The 19,925-nt window shown below is 48.5% G+C and overlaps 1 protein-coding gene across 1 annotated transcript in view; it reads left to right on the top strand.

Moving 5' to 3' along the window:
• Positions 1–56: 56 nt before the first annotated feature.
• TNFRSF11A (TNF receptor superfamily member 11a) overlaps positions 57–19,925 on the top strand; it is a 48,961-nt gene continuing 29,092 nt past the window's right edge. The window contains exon 1 of the mRNA XM_040632354.1: positions 57–174. Within this exon, the coding sequence (XP_040488288.1) occupies positions 100–174 (75 nt within the window). The 5' untranslated portion in view covers positions 57–99. The remainder of the gene's footprint in view (positions 175–19,925) is intronic.

Here is a 19,925-nt window from a genome sequence, read left to right as displayed (position 1 = left end):
GGCGCGGCGCGGCGGCCGGGCGGGCGGACCCCGAGGTCCCAGACGGCCGCGCAGCCCGGGCAGCAGAGGCCGCAGAGCGCGGCGCCCGCCCACCGCGCCATGGCCCCGCGCGCCCGGCGGCGCCGCTCGCTGCCCGCGCTGCTCACGATCTGCGCGCTGCTCGGCCCGCTGCAGGTAAGGAGGCCGCCCGGCCGCTCCCGCTCCCCGCGCACCCGCGCCGGCGCGCGACGCCTGCCCGGCAGCTCTGGGAGGAACCCGGGCGCGGGGGCTGCGAGGCGTCCTGGGACCTGGACGGAGAAGCAGGAGACGGCGGAAAGGGGTTCGCGGCTTGGACGGTGGAGGGACGGGAAGGGCGATTGGAGGGGTATTGGGGCGCAGAGCCCGGAGTCTCGAGACCCCAGCACCCGGACACGGGCTTCCAAAAGTCCACTTTGTGGCAGACTTTGAGGTAGTTATTCAAGTTCCCACGCAGAGTAGCTGCCTTGCGGACACTGCCCCTATTCCCCTGGGAACCGAATAAGCGTGGGGAAAATTCGGAGCCGCCGCCGTGCCCACATTAGTAAGCTCTCCTAAATACGATCTCTCCTTCCAGGCCATTTTGAGCCCCTCGGGAGCGCGAGGCCATTCCCTCTACCTGGCTTCGCACCCTCTCCCCACCTCCGTTTCTTTGGTCATCTGAAGACGAGAGCAAGGCTCGTCCCCTCACGGGGATGTCTAGAGCGCACAGTGAAACCGAATTTGGCAGTTTCTGCAGAAAAGCTGACATAAGATTTCCTTTTTATGCCCCCCCCCCGTTTTTTATGTCTCGTCCTTCCCTCCCCCTCCCCTCCGAGTCTCCCCACTGACAGCTTAAGGTCCACCAGGTCAGGTTCTGGCTCTGAATAACCATAGAATCCCTTGTCCTTGATAACACTTGGATGATTTTAGAACAGAATACTGTTTGCAGTTGGAGAAACCAAGGCACATGGGGTGTTTCAGGCCGGGGGAAGGGGGGAGCCCCACCCTGAGCCCGGTTGTGCGCGAGCTCAGCCCGGGCTGGGGCTGGGGTGGCAGGCATGCACTGTGGCGCAGGGCTCCTCCTCTCCAGAGCCAGCCCTCTGGGGCTCCCCAGCCCGGGATGCACCTGGGGCTCCCCACGGGGACCATCGGCCCTTGCCTTGGGAGGGCTGCATGGCTTCAGCGGGAAGGGTGCCCCGTGCCAGAAGAAGCACGTCCTCTCAGATCCTTGTTGCCACCTGGTTTTCTCTCAGAAAGAAATTTCTTGACCACATCACTCAGTACAGTTGCCAATTATGAAGCTGGTTCCTGATTTTCTTTTCTTTTTTTTTTTTTTTTAAGATTTTATTTATTTATTTGACAGAGATAGAGACAGCCAGCGAGAGAGGGAACACAAGCAGGGGGAGTGGGAGAGGAAGAAGCAGGCTCATAGCAGAGGAGCCTGATGTGGGGCTCGATCCCGGAACACCGGGATCACGCCCTGAGCCGAAGGCAGACGCTTAACCGCTGTGCCACCCAGGCGCCCCTGGTTCCTGATTTTCTGTCGTCCTGGAGGAGAACTATGGTGCAGCAAACCCAGCACCACAAATACTCTAAACGCCTTGTACACTTGGAAGTTCTTCAGAGGGAAGAGTAAATGGTGGTGGTTTTCTTGGTTTGGGCAGTTTCAGATTTCCCTTCTCTGTGAGAGAGGGCTGAGGCTTTTGTTGACACGGGGCTCCGCAGAACGGCCCAGAATCCCGTGAAGACAGGAGGGGCACGTGTAGAGCTGTGTTTGGGGTGAGAGAAGGGGGTGGGGTGGGGAAGCCGGCCTAGGATTTAAAGTCTTGACAAAAGTAATAGGAATGTGCTGTAGGCTGGAGCAGAAGACTCTCTTCTATTCCGCTCCTAGGAGTATGGGTCTCTTAGAATGGTTGAGGGAAAAGAAGGCGGAAAAACCTAATAGAATTTTTTGTTGTAAGCACGTCAGGTGTTGCTTAATGAAGTGCTCGACAGGTTGGACAGGGTGCTACCTCATTTGAACTAAAGGACCAGGGCTCCAGTGAACGGTTAGCTACCTGAGAAAAACCTACCCACTACGCAGTTTCAAAAAAGCATCTCACGCTGCTGTTGCAAGAACTATATACATACATCTGTTCATTCGACACAGTAGATTCTAATGAACAGCAAATGCTATCCAAACAAATTTATTTTTCAGAGATAGCTTTCAACAAGTGCTGTTTCCCCTCCCTTTCCCTTTTGGCCACTTGAATTAGGTGCAGTTTTGAATCATACCTAAACAGGAAGCCAATGATATTGCGACAGTTCTAATCAAATGATGGAAGTTCGTGCCCAGTCCCACCAGTGGAAATCCATTAATTCTGAAAGGTGTTGTAACAGTGGCCGTAGTATCCCCAGATGGTAACGTGGTAGGTTCAGTTGTGGCGTGTGGTTCGCTGTGTGTTTCGTTACTGCTTCTTTGGCCAACCTGTTCTATTCGTTCACAAGAACGGCTTAGGGAGAGGCAGGGGTACTGGTTTTGTAAATGCTGGCTTCTAGAAAGTGCTTTATCTACAAGTATTTCGTTTCATTGACATTATGGTAGATAGATTGAAACGTCCCTAGAAGGCTGAAAGTTTTGCCTTTTAAAACCTTTCTGTGATTAGATCTCTGTCTGCCTGTATCTGAGAGGGAATTAGTTTTCAGTATTTGCCCAAAGATAACAACATTTTATGTTTTTATGTTGATAGTTCTGCTGCTTATTCCAAGTAAGAAAGTAGAGGCGCTCGCTGTTTTCACTAAGGTCACTGGTTAGACGTAGCCGTGTTTGTCCCCAGTTATCTAAGACCTAAGGGCAGATTCATTCGGACCCAGGCCAACAAGATTTATGGCCTACGACACCATACTAGTGAGAAACAGGACGAAGACAACTGCGTGCACGGGCCACTGTCTAGTCAGAGGACTAGACGGGTGAACCTGTAATAATAATAATAAGGCAGCACGTGATGACGGAAGTGCAGAGTGGGGACGGAAGGAAGGAGGGACCCAGCACAGCTAGAGCAATCAGGGTGGACTTCTGGAGGAAGAGATTTTTCCTGAAGTGGTCTTTGCAGCATGGATAGAAAATCAAGGGTCAGAGAGGGATTGATGCCAAGAGGCTGTTGGGGAAAGAAAGCTTTCTAATCAAGAGGGTGGTGTAAGTGTTTCAGGCCTAAAGGAATCTTGAAAAAACAAACCAAAAACAACCCACTTTTTTTTTTAATGACTTCACAGATAGTACAAAGCACTTAATTCAGGAAAACCCACAACAGACAAGACATTAAACATTTACAGTTTTTGAGCTCGCTCTTGTATGGCCCTTGCTGAGGTGGTAAGGTAGACCGATCAGAGACAGATAAGCCACAGGGCCCTGGAAAAGCCTGGGGGGGCCCCACGGAGGAAATCCCCCAGAGTGGAGCTCCAGGCTGTAGGACGGGCACCTGCCCGCTGTGTTCCTGCCCCCTCCCATCTGAGAACGAGAAGACTTGGCCATATGTTAATGCTTTGTTTGGAGAACCACAAACATGTAGATCAGTGATCTTTTAGTCCATTCTGTTGATAACAAAGTATTTCAAATGCCTCGCCTGTTACTTCCTTCCCACTACTCCCCCCCCCCACCAAAATGACAAATCTGTAATATAAACATATTCTCTGTGTTGATAAGGAAATATGCGCTTGCTTTTTCGGTTATCTACCAGAAATTCTTACACCAGGAAAACTGAAACAATAAAGGTGTATCTTTGAAGGTCAATAAATCAGTGTTTTATGAGGCCATGAAAAGGGGAGTTCCAGACCAGGGCCTCCTTTGCAGAGAGTGCTGTGTTAAGAAGGTGCTGCGTGAACTTTATCTGCCATGTCAGTATTAAAATTTCCCTCATTGTATTTTCCTATTTTTCAAGTACAGGGAAAAACAATATTAGTGTTTTTCCCACACGGTGTGTCCAATGGATTAAGAATGTTGTCTGTTGTCTAGGCCATTTTTGTTTTGTCTTGGTTTGGTTTGGGTTTTTTGCTGGTATGGGTCTGCACCCTGATGGTCATCGGCTCTCCAGGTGATTCACTCCCCAGGGCACCTACCCTCCTGGCCAGGTGGCCTCCCTAGACAACCAGGGGCCTGTCTGCTGTCTCCCTGCAGCATCCTGACCCCAGCCCCCAAGGGAAGTACCCTAGGCTGAGCCTAAGACAACCGACCTCCCCTCCGCGTCCAGAGCTGGGCTGGGAGCATTCTGCCCAGCAGGTGATTTTCCCTCCGAGCAGAGCACCTTATGTTCTCCACCTGGTTGGTAGGAAGTCACTCACTTTTTCTTTGGGTTTCCCTCTGCAATGAGTGGGCTTCCCACAGGATCCACTGCTGGGAACTCCTTTCATTCTTTCTACCCCCAAAACACTGAGCCCGAAGAAACCAAGACTGAGACAGTGGGCTTCAGCAAAATAAAAGACTCGGTCCGTCTAAAGTTCTTAGTGAGCTTTTGAGGTTGAGCCCCGAGTGGGCGGCGAGTGAGATTACGCACAGCCCCATATCTCTGTCCTCATTCTGAGAGACGTGCTCCGTCTGTTTCCTGCCAGACCGACCGACCTGCCCGAGCGCCCCTGGCAGGCTTCCCCTCTGTCACCGAAGTCAAGGGCTGGCTGGTGCTGCTGTTTCTGCCGTTCTCACGGCAGTACCCCCGTCAGCAGTTTGAAGCACATTCTTTATGGATGTGTGCTGATAACTTGATATCTGTATTTGCTGTGGGGGCCCCTCCTCTTTTCAGCCTTTGATGTCTGCGGGCTGCCACATTCAGGACAGGGAACCCAAGAGTGAGAAATAACACTGAATCTCTGTTCATTTCTGCCAACAAAGTGAGCACCTACTAGGCACGTGGGACACTCTGCAACAGGCTAGGAGGAGACAGAGATCAGGGGCGTATACCCCCCAGGGGCCTATCACCCTCCCCCCTCCAGCCAGACCTGCACGCAGAGGATTAGAGGAGGAGACCTGTTTACTGGGAGCATTTTCTAAGTGGTAAGCACCCAGGACAAGGAGGGCTTTAACCTGCCTGAAAGAATATCTCCTTCTTCCTTATCGTCTACTCGTGTACATCTAAAGCCCAGAAGGAGGGACAAGAAGGCCGCATTTGGGCTGGGGGTCCCAGGGCGGCTGATGCCAGGAGACATGATGGTGCAGTGTTTTCAGGGAACTCTAAAAAGGACAGCATTCCTGGACTCCCAAGATTATGTGGGAAGAGGGAGACAGAGCCAGCACTCGCAGGCCTTATATGCAAGCAAAATAGTTTAGATTTTATCTTCCTGCATTGTGGGCTGGGGAGGGTCATGATCAGATTTGCGCCTTACGGTGAAGGGTGTCCCGGGCTGGGTCCAGGGGGCAGTAAGGAGGCCACTGCCCTGGTTTTGGGGGAAGAGCTAGTAAAGGCTTGAATCAGGTCGGTGTAGTGGCAAGAGAAAGGAGAAGCCAAGTGCAGGAGCGATTTCGGAGCCCGCTGAGTTGTGCTAGGCGCCCACAATACGGGGGCAAAGGATGTGGTTGGACCGATTACTTAAAAAAAAAAAAAAAAGATGTGATAGATGTCAGAGTAAAATAGCTGACCATTTGAATTGTGTTTCTCATAGCTCATTAAGGAGAGTTCTGTCTCAGGTTCAAATCAAGAAGGATTTTTTTTTTTTCTTAAACCAGCAGTAAATGAATTTTAGGCCATTGAATCCCAGCTGCTTTGGGTGATTTTATGGTGAGGCAGAGACAAAATTCTTCACACCCTGCGAGGTAAACAAGCTAAGAGCCCCAAGGCCCTGGGATCCACGGGAAATTTGTGTGTTCTGGAATTTAGAGCCATTTCCTGACCTAAAGGTGTCTTTGAATCAGAATTTCAGGATGTAGGCAGAATCTAAAACTCTCATAACTCAAGACTAAAGAGAGATAAACAGCCAGGGATCCCAGAGGGTCCATCATTAAAGCAGGTGTGACCTGACCCGCGGTCTGCCTGTCCTGGCCTCAACTATGTCACCTGCCCGTAAATAGAAGCAGTGTTTACCTTGGAACTGTGGCTCAGCAAGCCCTTTTCGCTTGCACAAAACACATTTTCCCGTGGATTGCCAGTGTTGAAGAGGAGGAGCGTTTCCCTTTCTCTCTGCCCAGCTCCCTTCTGCCTCCCCCCACCCACCCCCAAAAAATCCAGCCAAGCAGGTGACACGGAGGCCCGTCTGGCACGAGCACGGTCAGAAAGCTGCCAGGTTTCAAAGTGGGAGGAAGAACTGAGTGCAAAAACTGTCCTTCTAGTTTATCAGAGTAATAATAACTTATTACATTTCCTGTTCACTGTTGAGAGTGCAAGAGCCACTTCCTCCCGCCACCAGAAATTTGAAGACTTTCCATTAAAAATGAGGAAGAAAAACTCTCTAGCTTTTCGTGAATGTGATGGTTAAACCTGGCAAGTGGGAAGAGAAGACTGTGGTCTTGCATAAATCCTACTAGCCCTGCACGGTTGGCACATGTGGGTTCTCATGACACCCCCCAGATGGAAAACCAACCACTTCCCTAAGGTATTGATTTTTAAAATAATATTTGTTACTCTTTGTAATGCGGTTAGCAGGGAACTTTACAGTGTGTCTCCTTAAGTAGGACCAACAGCTGCCAAACCCATATCCAGTTAAATGAAACCTGTAAAGAGCCCTTCCCTCCTCTCAACTTTGTACCCAAGATATAAAAGCAGCATCACCTCTCAAACTTTCACGGTAATTGAGAATCTGTTCCATTTTCGAGCAGAGTAGAAATTATTCACATCCGCCTTTGGTAATCGAGTTCACTGTTAATAATTCCCAATATCAGGAACTTCCCTATAGCAGACCTAAATTGAGTATGTCACAATTTGACCCCATTTCCTCAAATTTGTTCTTTCAGAGGGGTAAAGATCAGTTGGTCAATGTTCTTTATTTTAGTGTTTCCATTGTTGAAGATTGTTACCCACAACTTCCCTCTGCCTGGAGTTATTCATTCTGGTTCCTTTAACCTCTCTGTCAGCTTTTTTTCCTTTCAATTCAGTGGATCCTGATTTTGTACTCACTGGCAAAACCCCCCAAACACACAAACGAAAGGCCAGAAGGCCCCGTGGAAAAGACCAGACCTCTGCCACACTGCCCATGACCCCGGAGGCTCCCCATTTAGCAGTGCAGACAAGACAGGACAGTCTGCGTTCCTTGCAGTTATGAGCCCTACAAAACAGGAACACGCAAGATGGCCAGGAGCACAGGGCAGGGCAGAGGGAGCGGAGAAGAGAACGGAGCAGGTAGCCGGGACCTGGTCTGGCAGGGCGGGGGTGGTTCTGAGGGCAGGCAGCGGGAGAAGGGGCAGAGCGGACAGGAGAAAACTGAGTCCAGTCCTGACGTCTGGAGTCCAAGGCTGGCCATAGAGACTAGGGATCAGGCCGGCTGGGGAGCCGAGGGAGGGTGCGCTGGTTAGTCGTGAAGGGCTGTGTGAACAAACTCAGGAGCTGGGACTCTACCCTATGGAGAGTGTGGTCCCTGGATCCAGCATCCACCCTACCTGGGAGCTTGTTAGAAACGCACATTCCCGGGCCCTGCCCCATGTCTACGGAATCAGAACCTCCGGAGGTAGGGCCCAGCAATCCTGTCTAACAGTCTCAAGCACCAGTAAGCTTGAGAACCACCGCTGTAAACCCTGGGATTCCCTAAAAAGGTTTTGAGCTCAGCTCTAAGTTAATATTATAGGATCAGTTATATTAAAAACACCTGCCGGTTGTGGAATCCCTTCTGTGTGCCAGGATGTGCTCGGTGCTTTACATAGATTCTCTCTAATCCTCACTCCACTTTCGCCAGGAGGGAGAGGAAAATGAGGCCCAGGGAGGCCCAGGTTGCACAGCTCATAAATGGCAGAACTGGAACTCCTCCTAAAGGTCCCCTCCAGTGGCGTGGCCTTACCCGCCTCAGGGAAAGTGCTCATGCAGTCAACTGCATGACCGGTGGGGACCGGAGCAAGGCCCTCCAGGAGTGCTGGGACAGAAGCGAGCTTCTTAGTGCTTTTGGAAATACTGTAACCAGGCTCCAGGGTATACACTCGTGAGGGCTTTCGTTTATTAACTGTTGTTATGCAGAAAGAAAAATGCTGTGACTTTAAGGCCAGTCAAGTTTCAACTGGCACCCTGAGCACCCAGCCCAGGGTCCGTGGGCCAGTTGATCCCTGAGTCAGGAGGAGAAGAAATGTGACATATTGAATCACTTCTGCCACTTCCTGAAGTAGAGGCATCTCTGATCCTCTGTGCTCCCCCAACAGGAATAAACCGGATCATAGCTCTGCTCCTGCATCTGCCAGGACAGTTCACGGTCCTGTGTGTGCCCCCCTCCCGCCACCTGCCCCTCACTGTGCTGGATGAGGTGGGGTGGAGGGGAGACAGCCTGAATGTAGCTCCTATTATCTTTTTAAAAGTTCTCTATGTCTAAGCATTACTATAATTACAGTGAATTTGGGGACTCCTCTCTTGACCCAAATGACCTGATTCCAATTTTGATGTCTCTACCATGGCACGCATCTAAATCCTTCCTATTAATGACGGCTGTCTTTCAGTGCCTTAAAAGTCACTGCCCTAAGTAGTAGGAGAAAAGTTCGAAACAGAAAGAGAGTCAGAACATACATAGCCTCTGGTCACTGTCAGGTCTTGAGCTTTCCCTTGGAGTGAGAGAGGGACCCTCCTGTGGGGTTTGTATTCCCTGGGCACAGAAGCAAGAAACCTAGACACAGACCCCAAACCCCTGACAGTGGAGTATCAGATACGGGGGCAATTACATTCAGTGGGCGCACAGCTGAAATCTCTGTCTTAAACTTTAACCCATTATTTCTAATGGCTACAAGGTTTAACATTTTTTAAATGAAATCATAAAATAGTGCCCCCTTCCTACGAGTTCAGGTTTTCCAGGGTCCAGCTGGGGTCTCTGTGACCAGGCCGGTAAGATCTTATTTATGTGTAAAATTACAAATGAGCCAAAGGATCAGAATATACAGTGGACAGGTTGTCATCTTAACTGTGCAGAGAGGATGAGCACCTGGCTGCTGTGCCTGGACAGGGAACGTAGAGTGACCTCACGGAAGGGCGAGAGGCACCCCTTCCTGAGCCCAAGTGCCAGGCACGAGGCTGGGCCCGCTGTGTTGTGTGCTGGTGAGGCAGATCTGTGTGCTGTCCCGATTAGAAAAGAGAATTTGAGCCCGGAAGATTTCCAACCTTGATTTTGCAACCCCCTTCCCCCAGGGTAGCTCTAATTTTGCCCCAAATCGGTGGAACTCTTCCAAGCCCACGCTTGGGACTTTGGGTTTGATCCAGAACTAGTAGAAAACTATGATGTCTTCCATAAAGGGAAGTTAGGGGATCACAGTGGTCCTTCAGGAAAAATTTTTCGTCGATTTAACAAGAATCTGAGCGTTTGCTACGTGCTTTGCTGCATCACTAACTGTTTGACTCCAACTCTTTGCGAGGATACAGGGAGTTAAAGAAAGGAAAGTCTCCAGCATAGTGCCCGGCACACAGTAGGTGTTTCGTGAGGGCCAGTTCTTCCTTCACTCCCGCTCAAGATAAACAGTGTCTGTATCCAGCAATGGGAGAGGTGGTTCTCGACATCCATTTTATAGTGGAGATGACTGTGTGGTGTTTGGGGATATGAGAAAGTTCTGGATCTTGGTCTTTCACATAATCTCCGACCTTGCTACATGAAGACCAGTTGCAGCAGCACTTGGGGGCCTGTGAGAAATGCAGGATCTCGGGTCCTGCCCAGACCTACTGCATAAGAATCTGCATTTTCATAAGATTTCTGGGTGGTTCTATGCACGTTTGAGAAGCACTGGACTTCACTCTGAGGGCCAGGGACCATCTAGTCCCTTCTCTGGCCACGCTGGGGGCTGGTGGTCTTATTAGCTTGGTGCATTCCCCAGGATGAAGGCAGGGCCTAGAAGGAGCCTTGGCCTTCAGCAGAGCAGTGTGCTCTTGGAAGCACAGGGGCCGTTGACTTTAACTACAGGAAAGAAGAGAAAAGTAGTTCTCATCTCAAAGAAAAGAACGGGAAAGAAAAGCCGGGAGAATAAAGGAGCATTCACAGGAGCCTCCTGGTGATAATGTAAGGACAAGTCAAAGCCATCCTAATTACTGTGTTTAGGAAACAAAGGGTCCTTGCACTTCCTTTCAGGTAGCCCACAGCTGCGAACTTGTTTCCCCCGTTATCTGTCTGGAAGACAAAGACACGTGCAGTTGAAGTTTTGAAATGCAAGGTTATTTCTTCATTTTCCCTCGGGCCATATGTTTTCTTTGCAAGGATAGAGATAATGACTGTATTGTGAGGAAAGTAAGGAAGAGGGTTGAGCAAAATCGGTAGAGCTCTTTGATGGGCCCCTTCCTAGTGAGTGCAGCGCTCTGGGTTTTCCTTAAGGAACACACCTGGAACCCAGGTGGTCAGGGGACAGTGCTGATGGGGCCAGACACACCTTCCAAGATAGCTGATGAAGTCAATTGTTGAATATTTGCTAAGTCCAAATGGCCAGTATGTCAGGACATCAAATAGGCTGTAAGTTACTCTATGTTTTTGATGTATGTTTTCATCACACCTGACCTAAGTCAGATTTTTTTTTCTGTGCATAATATCTATTCCTAAAAAATCTTCGGGAAAATGGTTAAGATAGTAAATTCTTGGGGCACCTGGTTGGCTCAGTTGGTTAAGCGTCTGACTCTTGATTTCGGCTTAGGTCGAGATCTCAGGGTCATGGAATCGAGTTCCGCGTGGGGCTCCGAGCTCCGCGGGAGTCGGCTTGAGATTCTCTCTCCCTCTCCCTCTGCTGCTCCCACTTGTGTGTACTCTCTCTCTCTCAAATTAAAATAAATAAATATTTAATAACAAAGACAGTAAATTTTACATTATGTGCATTTTATCACAATTAAAAATAAAAAAAAGTTTTTCAACATCTTATTAATTCCTGCCTGGTAATGAAAATAGCATGAAGTGCTTATTGTTTAAACCTTGATGGTGTCAGTCACCATCGGCTGGGAGCCTACAGTCGGTACCACACAGTCCTGGTGCGCGGGGGTGTATTACCTCGAGATCTGGGTGATGACATAATGAGCTGTGTGGCTTCCTGTGGCTCCCTCCCCTCACTGCACTAGTTACTCGGGCCTTCCTGCTCTCGCTGATCAAGCCCTGCACACTCGTGGACTTCTGCAAATGCTCCTTGTGGCCACCGGCAATACTCCTCTTGACCCTTGATGTGAGCTTGGCTTGTTCCCTGCCTTTATCCAGATCTCCACTGAATGTCATCTGACCCAAGGGTCCCCTCCCGAGCTCATCAGATCACCTCACTTATCAACTATTTTCTTTCTTTCGTCACAGTCATTACAACCAGATTGCATTTTATGTTTGTCTATTCTCAGTCTTCCCCTGTGGACTATAAGCAAGGACACTCTCTTTCTCCCCGGGGCTCCCACTGCTCCCTCCTCTGTCTCCCTCCACCTGCCCAAACACCAGCATTCACTTCTCCCTGCTCTGCCTGTGCCCCTCAACCCCACCCTCTGGGCTTTGCACACCTCCCTCTGTGATTGCTTCCCAGTCCTGGAGCTGGGGAAGATGGAGCCCAGGCAGTGCTCTCTCTCCTTCCCTGCCCATGGCCAGGGAGGGCCAAATTCAGGGACTCGGTGGGACCTGGATCTTTCCGGTACATGTGCCAGCTCTTGCGCTGTCCTGTGGGTCTCTGTCTGTCTATCTGTGCCCGTGTCCGGTGCTAAACGCTTCGAGAGGCCAGGGAGGGGCTAATTTCTTCTGCCCTGCACCCGGCCAATCCCTTGCCCAAGTATGCGAGGGCTCAGTAAAGACAGCTTTGAAAGTCTGATGATAGCAGAGCTTTTAAAGAGATAGATGCTATCTATTATTAAACCCTTGACTAGAGCAGAATGTGTCTTCTGGTCATAAGCACAGCGGATGACAGGCAAAGGAATGACTGGCTTTACTCTGTTATTTGCACAGTGAGTAAATGAATCACAACCCCTTTATGGAGTGTGGTCTATATGTGGGGAGGGGGTTGATTCATATTTGTGATTTTCGAGGAGACCAGTAGGAGTTGACCAGCTGTGATGAATGCCCTTTGGGTTTTGCATCCTCTTTGTCACTGGAAACATATTCATAAAATGCATTTTACAATGTTCCAGATCCTTTAAATATTTTATTTATTTATTAGAGAGAGAGCAAGAGCCGGGGGGCAGGGAAGAGAGCAGAGGGAGAGGGAGAAGGAGACTCCCCGCTAAGCAGGGAGCCCCACAAGGGGCTTCCTTCCAGGACTCTGAGATCATGACCTGAGCTGAAGGCAGACGCTTAACGGACTCTGAGCCCCCCAGGCACCCCCTGGTCCAGATCCTTTAATAGCAGGTCAATCAGCAGAGTATCTGTGATCATCATAATGTACTTTACAGTCTCTCAAATGAACTAGACACATCTTTTCATGTTAATTAATTAGAGAATACTTGAGTCTCACATTTAGCAGATTTCTTTTTAAGAGTTGTGTGTAAACTATATTTCTGTGAAATGAATTATATTTTAAACACTCAGGGAGTTTTCTGTTTAGACCCTCTGATTCTCTGTATCCACTTCCATTATGACTTGGACCACGTACCTGGCTGGTTTAAGGGTGTCTCCAAGTTTTTAATGTGTCCCATAGCTCAGTGCCTCCCAGGTGAGGGAAGTATGCTAGGTGACCTGTTGGGGTGTATGGGGGATTCCCCAAAAGCTCCCCTTTCTTCTCTTTGTGCCTTTATAACATACTGTCTTCATAGGTGCCTGAGTAATGTTGTTCTGAAGTATGGAATGCAAAGCTTTGGTTTGTACAAAAGGAAAATGAGTCTGATACTCTGTAAATCGCTAAGCTTGAAATTCTATCAAGTTTATTTAAAATGAAAATGTGTAGAAGGACATTTGGTCATAACTCATTTATGTCCTAGTTAACAGAAATCACTGACAGATATAATCTAGCAGCCACTTTATCCTCAGACGCTCTGAGTAAACTGTGTCTGCCCTCACCCAAGCGTGGCCTGTGTCACAGACTGAACCCCCAGACAGAAAACCACTGAAATGAGTCTGACCGCTTGTCACGATTTCAATCCCATAAGAAAGCATTTCTTTATGTGAAATCAAATATGCTTTAAAAAAAATAAACCTCTTCGATTAACAGCATTTCTTGGGGGGGGGGCACCTGGGTGGCTCAATCGGTTAAGCATCTGCCTTTGGCTCAGGTCATGATCTCGGAGTCCTGGGATGGAGTCCCGAGTTGGGTTCCCTGCTCAGCGGGGAGTCTGCCTCTCCCTCTCCATCTGCCTTTCCCCCTGCTCATACTCTCTCTCACTCTCTCTCGCTCTCTCTCGCTCTCTCTCTCAAATAAATAAATAAAATCTTAAAAACAACAACAACATTTTTTTATAGTCACCCAGCTGAAATAGTGTGCCATCACCTTTACTGGTCATAGCTAGGTTACAGGTAAACAGGGATGGTGCACTCAGGGAAATTGCTAGGTCTTCAGAAGTTTCCTGCGGGTCCCCACCCTCTCTTTTCCACCTTCTTCCCCCTTTCTGGTGACAGTCTTCCCTTTACCCCCCTCGGGGAATGAGCTGATGTACGTAATGGGTGCTTCCTAACCCTGCTCAGGTGTGTGCAGTAGAATCCCCCCACCCCCACCACTGACCGCTGGCCAGGGCTGTACCCCTGTGCTGGGTGAATAACGCAGTTACCTCACTTCTTTCTGCTCCAAGTTACTAGAGAGGACTTCAGCTTCAACGTGAGAAAGCAGAGCCTTAAGTTTTCTGAGTATTGCTGAGTCATTTCCGTGGATTATCTTATTTGTTCCTCAGGGCAGTGGGAAGCATGCAATGATTAGCCCCATTTCACAGGTGAGAAGACAAAGGCTTAGAATTGCCCTCCTCCTTGCCCTCAAATTGTAGAAATGTAGACAGTTTTATTAAAGAAACATCAAGCATTCTACTATCCCAGCCAAACCGGAAACTCAATTCTGAGCACTGGGTGGAAGAAGCGTGTCCTGGAGCCCCCTGCCCTAACCAGTGGGGCGGCCTGGCCAGGCCCTCCCGCCCGGTCCCATGCTCCCCTCTTCTGGTGTTCTCCTGGCCCCTCCCTCTGTTCTGCTGAATTCCTACTTGCCGGCACGCCAGACTTTATTTTAGTTAGTATTTCCTTTTTCTTTTTTTTTTTTTTTCTGTAGAACCCTGTCTTATCGGACCTCTGAGCTACAAATGACTCCTGTGTCATTTCCACTTCTAGTTACGAACTTTAACCAAGAAGCACGAGGGTAGGATGCTTTCTTTTTATCAATAGACGTATGACTGTGCCATGATCGAGAACAGATAGAGTAGAAGCTGAAAACTTCTGGAGGAAAGGCACTAAGAAAGGAGCAAGACCCAAAGGTTCCTCGGGACATCTCGAGGTGAAGGGTTTTGACACACTAATTGAGACGTCTGTGAGGGGAGAAGCTCAGACCTCTCCGGCGTGTCTTTGCAGCCAGCTGAGAGAAAAAGTCGCTCAAGGAGACGCTCGAGGAGCAGAGCATTTGCTAGGTTGCTCTGACCTGTCCAGTCGTCTTCATCACCGTTATCTTTTTGTTTGGTGTTTATTTGTTTCTAGAAACAAAGTCTTCAGAGACGGTGTCCTGGCATGAGGCCGTGCTGGGAAAGCAGTTCTCTTGGTGTTCTGGGGGCCACAGGTCCCTCGTACTTTGTATTCTCTTCTGAGCAGGAGCAGTTTCAATGGCGACTTTCTTGAAGGATGCTTTTTCTCAGGGCAACAGGACTATTAAGTGAGGTGTTAGTTTCACATTTCATAGTTTCTCTCTTAACAAAAACCACATCTTTCAATGCTGCAACATTCAGAAATTTGATACCATCTTTACTTAAATTATAGCCAAATTTCTCAAATATAGTCACGGATGATATTTTATAAAATAAAATCTATGGAAAATCCCTCATTTGTTTTTCTGGGTTGGGTTCTTTTCTCCCCTTGATCTGACAGAAGCGGCCAAGCTTCCTTCTGCTTTGTTTGATGTCAGCGTGAATTTTCAGTAGAGCCAGAGAGTAATTTTAGTGTCCATAATGACTTTCACTACAATCGGGTTGCTTAACAGCACAAAAAAATAAATATTTAAGTCAACCTTCCCTACGGGATCTAAATATAGACCCGCTGGTCTCTGTCGCTCCACTGGCAGAGAGGTCATGTTTCTTCAGCTTTGGGTTTTTTCAGAATTAGACCCCACATGGCTTTGCATTGGGAAATAAATCCATGTAGCTTTGTAAAGAGAAACTTGATTTACAATTTATTATCTCCCTCCTGCCTCCCAAAGCCTTGCACCAACTATGGACTTACTTATTCCAGACAAGTTTGTCATCTGTCAAAATAAACAGCAGCCTGTATGCCTTGAAAAAAATACACACACGACACAAAACATACAAGAAAGTAAAGCAACAGAAGGCAAATAAGTTAAGTGTATCACCTTGCCATTTCAACTCCTTTTTCTAGGACTTTCCAAGGAATTTATGTGGGTGGGTGGTTGGGAATGTAAAGCATATTTGCTATAAACAGACTCTAGTGTTCCTTATTAATTCGGGGAAGTCTATTAGAAAACAATGGTTAATTGACATAAACTCTGTGGGCCAGACATCATTTTAGTAGTTTACGAAGAACGGCGGGAGGACCCTGTTATACATGGCTGGGTTTTTTTCCCCCTAAGACTTATAAGCAGCATTGTATTCCCCCAACACAAGTGCTGCAAACACACCTGACCCCAGGCTGGCCTCCAAGGCAGCTGTTCTGTGGAATAGTTCCCCCGGTGGGCAGGTCAGTTTCTCCCCTCCACCTGCCCAGGGATGTACAAGGGAACGGTTGCACTGGTTCTACGGGAGAAGTGGTTGGGAGAAGGGTGGCAGGGAGACTTCCCCAAAGCTTGTTGTTACTTTTGAATTTTGTATCACGTTACTGTATTCTTTAATAACTAGACATTTGTTTGTTTGTTTATTTATTATTTGAGAGAGCAAGAGTGCATGCGCGAATGCGGGAGGAGAGGCAAAAGGAGAGGGAGAGGAAGAGAGAATCTCCAGCAGACTAGGTACTGAGCGTGGAGCTGGACACGGGGCTGGAACTCACCACCCTGAAGTCATGACCCTGTGATCATAACCTAAGCCAAAACCAAGAGTCTGATGCTCAACTGACTGAGCCACCCAGGTGCCCCTAATAACTAGAAATTTAAAAAGTCATTCTACTTTGTTTAATGAAAACAATGATGGTTCAAAAACTCTATTATTTAGAAGGAAACAAATCAATCTTAAAGGAGAACTGGGAAAAAAAAGATCTAGATAACTGAATTGTGTATCTCAATCCCATTACCAAAAGCCTTTTGCTTGAGCAAAAAAAGAGACTGTATGTGGGCTAAGAAATCACCCCATTAACTGCAGCCTTAGGCTAACTTCCCCTATTTTTTAAATCAAATTACTGCCTTACTACTGTTGCTACCAATAATAATAGCCACCACCTCACAACCATTAAGAGCTTGGTCTTGGAGGGTGGAGTTAGGCACCCTCCGATTCTGAGCAGTCGGAACAGAAGGCTTGAGGACTAGCAGGGGCTCCAGAGGCCTGGTGAGATGGTAGACATCAGAACCAAAATCTATAGGCGAAAGGAGGGATGGGACTGGGAGGGGCTGGCAGGCATCCATTCGTTCACACCAAAACATGGCATTCAAAAGATGTACTTGGGGGCGCCTGGGTGGCACAGTTGTTAAGCGTCTGCCTTCAGCTCAGGGCGTGATCCCGGCATTCTGGGATCGAGCCCCACATCAGGCTCCTCCGCTGGGAGCCTGCTACTTCCTCTCCCATTCCCCTTCCTGTGTTCCCTCTCTCGCTAGCTGTCTCTCTCTGTCAAATGAATAAATAAAATCTTTAAAAAAAAAAAAAAAAGATGTACTTAGCAAGGCATCCAGGCAGAAGGAGATTGGCATAAAGGATCTCAGTGCATAAAGGAGATCGAGCTCAGGCTAACTGGAAACCAAGCCCTAGCAGGCAGGACTCGGGGACTTGGAAGCTGGGAGGCAGGCAGGTAGAGCCAGTCTGGCCTGCAGCACCGTGAGACAAGTCCCCAGAGGACCAGCAGAAGCAAGTCAGGCCAGCAAATCAGAGATCTGGATTTCCTAATCGTTACAAACACAGGTACTGTGACTCAGAGAGCAGCCTGGAGCCTGTTCCTGGGAGTGGAGCACGGGATCAGAGTGAAACCAGCACAAGGCAGCTGCGTGCTGCTTGCTGTGCCAGGTCTGGGGAGCTGCGAAGTCCTCTAGCAAGAGGGTTCAGCCTGGAGCTGCAGCTCTGCAAGTGGAGGGAGAGAAAGTTGGTAGAGGAGCCAGCATGGAAGAGGAAAAAGGACAAAGGCATGGCTTGCCTTCTCCTTAATGTGCAGGCATCCTAAAGAGAATTTCCCAGATTCTTTTTATTTACCCCCAAACCATATTTCCTTAAATATATGTATATGTGTATGTAGCCTTTTAAGTTTTAGGTGTGTTGTCATTTTGAAGGTTTGAAGTCATACTACGAAGTGTATAATGTGCCTAAAGAACAAAATAACATTCTGTTTAAGCTGTACCTCGAATTAGATTAATGCCTTAATTTTCTGCCTCACCATTGCAGATTTTCCCGTAGCAAAATTGCTGCTGCTTCTTGAAAGATCTGTAATCCTATAGCTCTGTCAAGAAGATGTGTCAGTTTGGGGGTGATAAAAATGTTCGAGAATTATATAGCAATGGTGGTTGCACAGCCCCGTGAATATACGAAACACCACTGACGTGCACAGTTATATATTGATTTTTTAAAAAGAAGACATGTCCAGGTATAAAGTCACAGTAAGCTTAGGAGAGAGAAATGAATTCTAAGGAATAGTCTGTGAAACTCTGTTCAGAAGGTATGACATCTGGTCACCTCTGGATCAGTAGACGTGCCCCTTTTTGCCAGGAGGTGTAAAACCCCCAGGTGAGACAATGGGCTGAGTGAATCACGGCCACACTCCTGAACGGGTAAACAAATTGTCCACCTGTTCACGTCAGATGGTGCTCAACAGGAACCAGGATTTGGAGCCCAGAACACAGCCAGAAGCCTGACAGCGTGCTAAGCAGCCAGCCGCTTCACGGGTAGCCCTCTTACCAAATTCCCCTAAAAAGAACCTCTCTGTGTGTAACATAAAGCCTATGCTTATCTTACAGAGACTGTTGCAGCTTTCGTATGGGTCAGAAGCAATTGATAACCTTTATCATGTGAAGTGAGGCCCAACCACATATTTCTCTTGTTTGCCTTTGTCATCAACATGGCAGGAGCGTTCGCATATCGATAGGCTCAGATGAATCCGATTTGTTAGAATTTGCATTGACCACATTCAGCTTTACCATTTTGCTTCTGTTCATCTCTCTTCCACGTGCGTCCACGACTGTGCTAGACACAGACAAGGGCTGCCTACGGAGAAGCGGATTCCTATAAAAACAAAAGGAGAAAGAGAAGAGAAGGATGGGTGATTTCTGTTCGGTCATTCTTCCTCGTTTGCACCGGGCTCACTGCTCTTGTCCTTCAGCCCTTGTCCAGCAGTGAAGGTGTGGAGAGCATCCAATTCACAGTATCCCGTGTCCACCGGGAGTATCAGCCCGACCTGGCCCAAATACAGCCTTCCTGGCACGGCGGGCTCCAGGAGCACTTTCAACCTTCTCATTGACCTCAAAGTAACTGTCCCTACCCGAACCCGCCCCCCCTCCCCCGCCCCGTAAGGCCTTTGCCTGGCCAGGGTGGGCTCAGAGAGGTCCATGTTGGCTGTGTCCCCCACACCGCACTCAGCTAGCCTAGGCTTCTCTGGGTGTGGTGCTCTTAATAAAACTTCCTCCCATAACTGAGGTATTTTAAGGATGCATGGCTTCTTCTAAGTTCTATGTTTTATACACCTTCAATCCAGTGTGCCGATGAAGCCCCCACCACTCCGCTGATCGGCCTCCGTTGCCCCCCACCCCCCACCCCACATGCCATTTCAGGCCTCAGTGCCTGTTTGAACTGTTCACACGGACTTAAGTAGTCTTCCTTGCCCCTCCCCCTCCTTCCCTCTGCCTGTTCCTTTTCCCTCCTCTGGCTGATTTCTCTGCATCCTGGAAGACTGAGCTCATTTATCACATCCTTTGGGACCTGACTCCCTGACCTTCTCCAGCTGAGGTAGGGGCCCATCTGCCCCTGGGTGGGGGTGAGGGTGGGGAGTAAACACCCTGGTGTGTGTAAGCCCCTCGAGGGCAAGGTCTGTAACTGTGGATCCCTGAGACCCAGCAGGGAACATGATCCTTGGTCTGCAACGTTTGATGTCTGTTCAGCCAAGCCCAGCTGGTCGGTGGGTTGCACTGCTCTGTGTCCAACGTGACCGACGATCACTAGGACTGTTGTTTCTCTTACCCTGAGAAAGCTGATGCAGAAAAGAGCTTTTCTGTGGCAAAGTGATAAGAATCTCTGAGTGACTGTAGGGGACTTGGCTTTTTGTTTTGTTTTGTTTTACGTAGATGGGCAGATTTGGAAATTATATTTGTACTAGAATCATACAGAAATGAAACAGAGCCTCAAAAAGCTTAAACAGCTTGTCGGGGGGTCCCTCAGCCAGCAGGTGGTGAGGACTCCAGCCAGGACTCTGAGCTCCAACCCTGCAGGGTTCCCATGACATCCTGCTGTCCCACTTTAAAAAATTCTCTGCATGTTTAAATTTTAAAAGGTCTTTTAGAAATCAAAGAAAGTGTATAAGACCAAATTTGACATCCCTGGTATATAATACATATATTAAGGGGCCTCCTTATGTTCTCCTACAGTTTTATGACTGAAGGTGAT

The sequence above is a fragment of the Ursus maritimus genome, unplaced genomic scaffold (assembly GCF_017311325.1).
Source record: "Ursus maritimus isolate PB19 unplaced genomic scaffold, ASM1731132v1 scaffold_18, whole genome shotgun sequence".
NCBI lineage: Eukaryota > Metazoa > Chordata > Mammalia > Carnivora > Ursidae > Ursus > Ursus maritimus.
The sequence above is the reverse complement of the archived record's forward strand: the minus strand, read 5'-3'. Positions and strand labels throughout refer to the sequence as shown.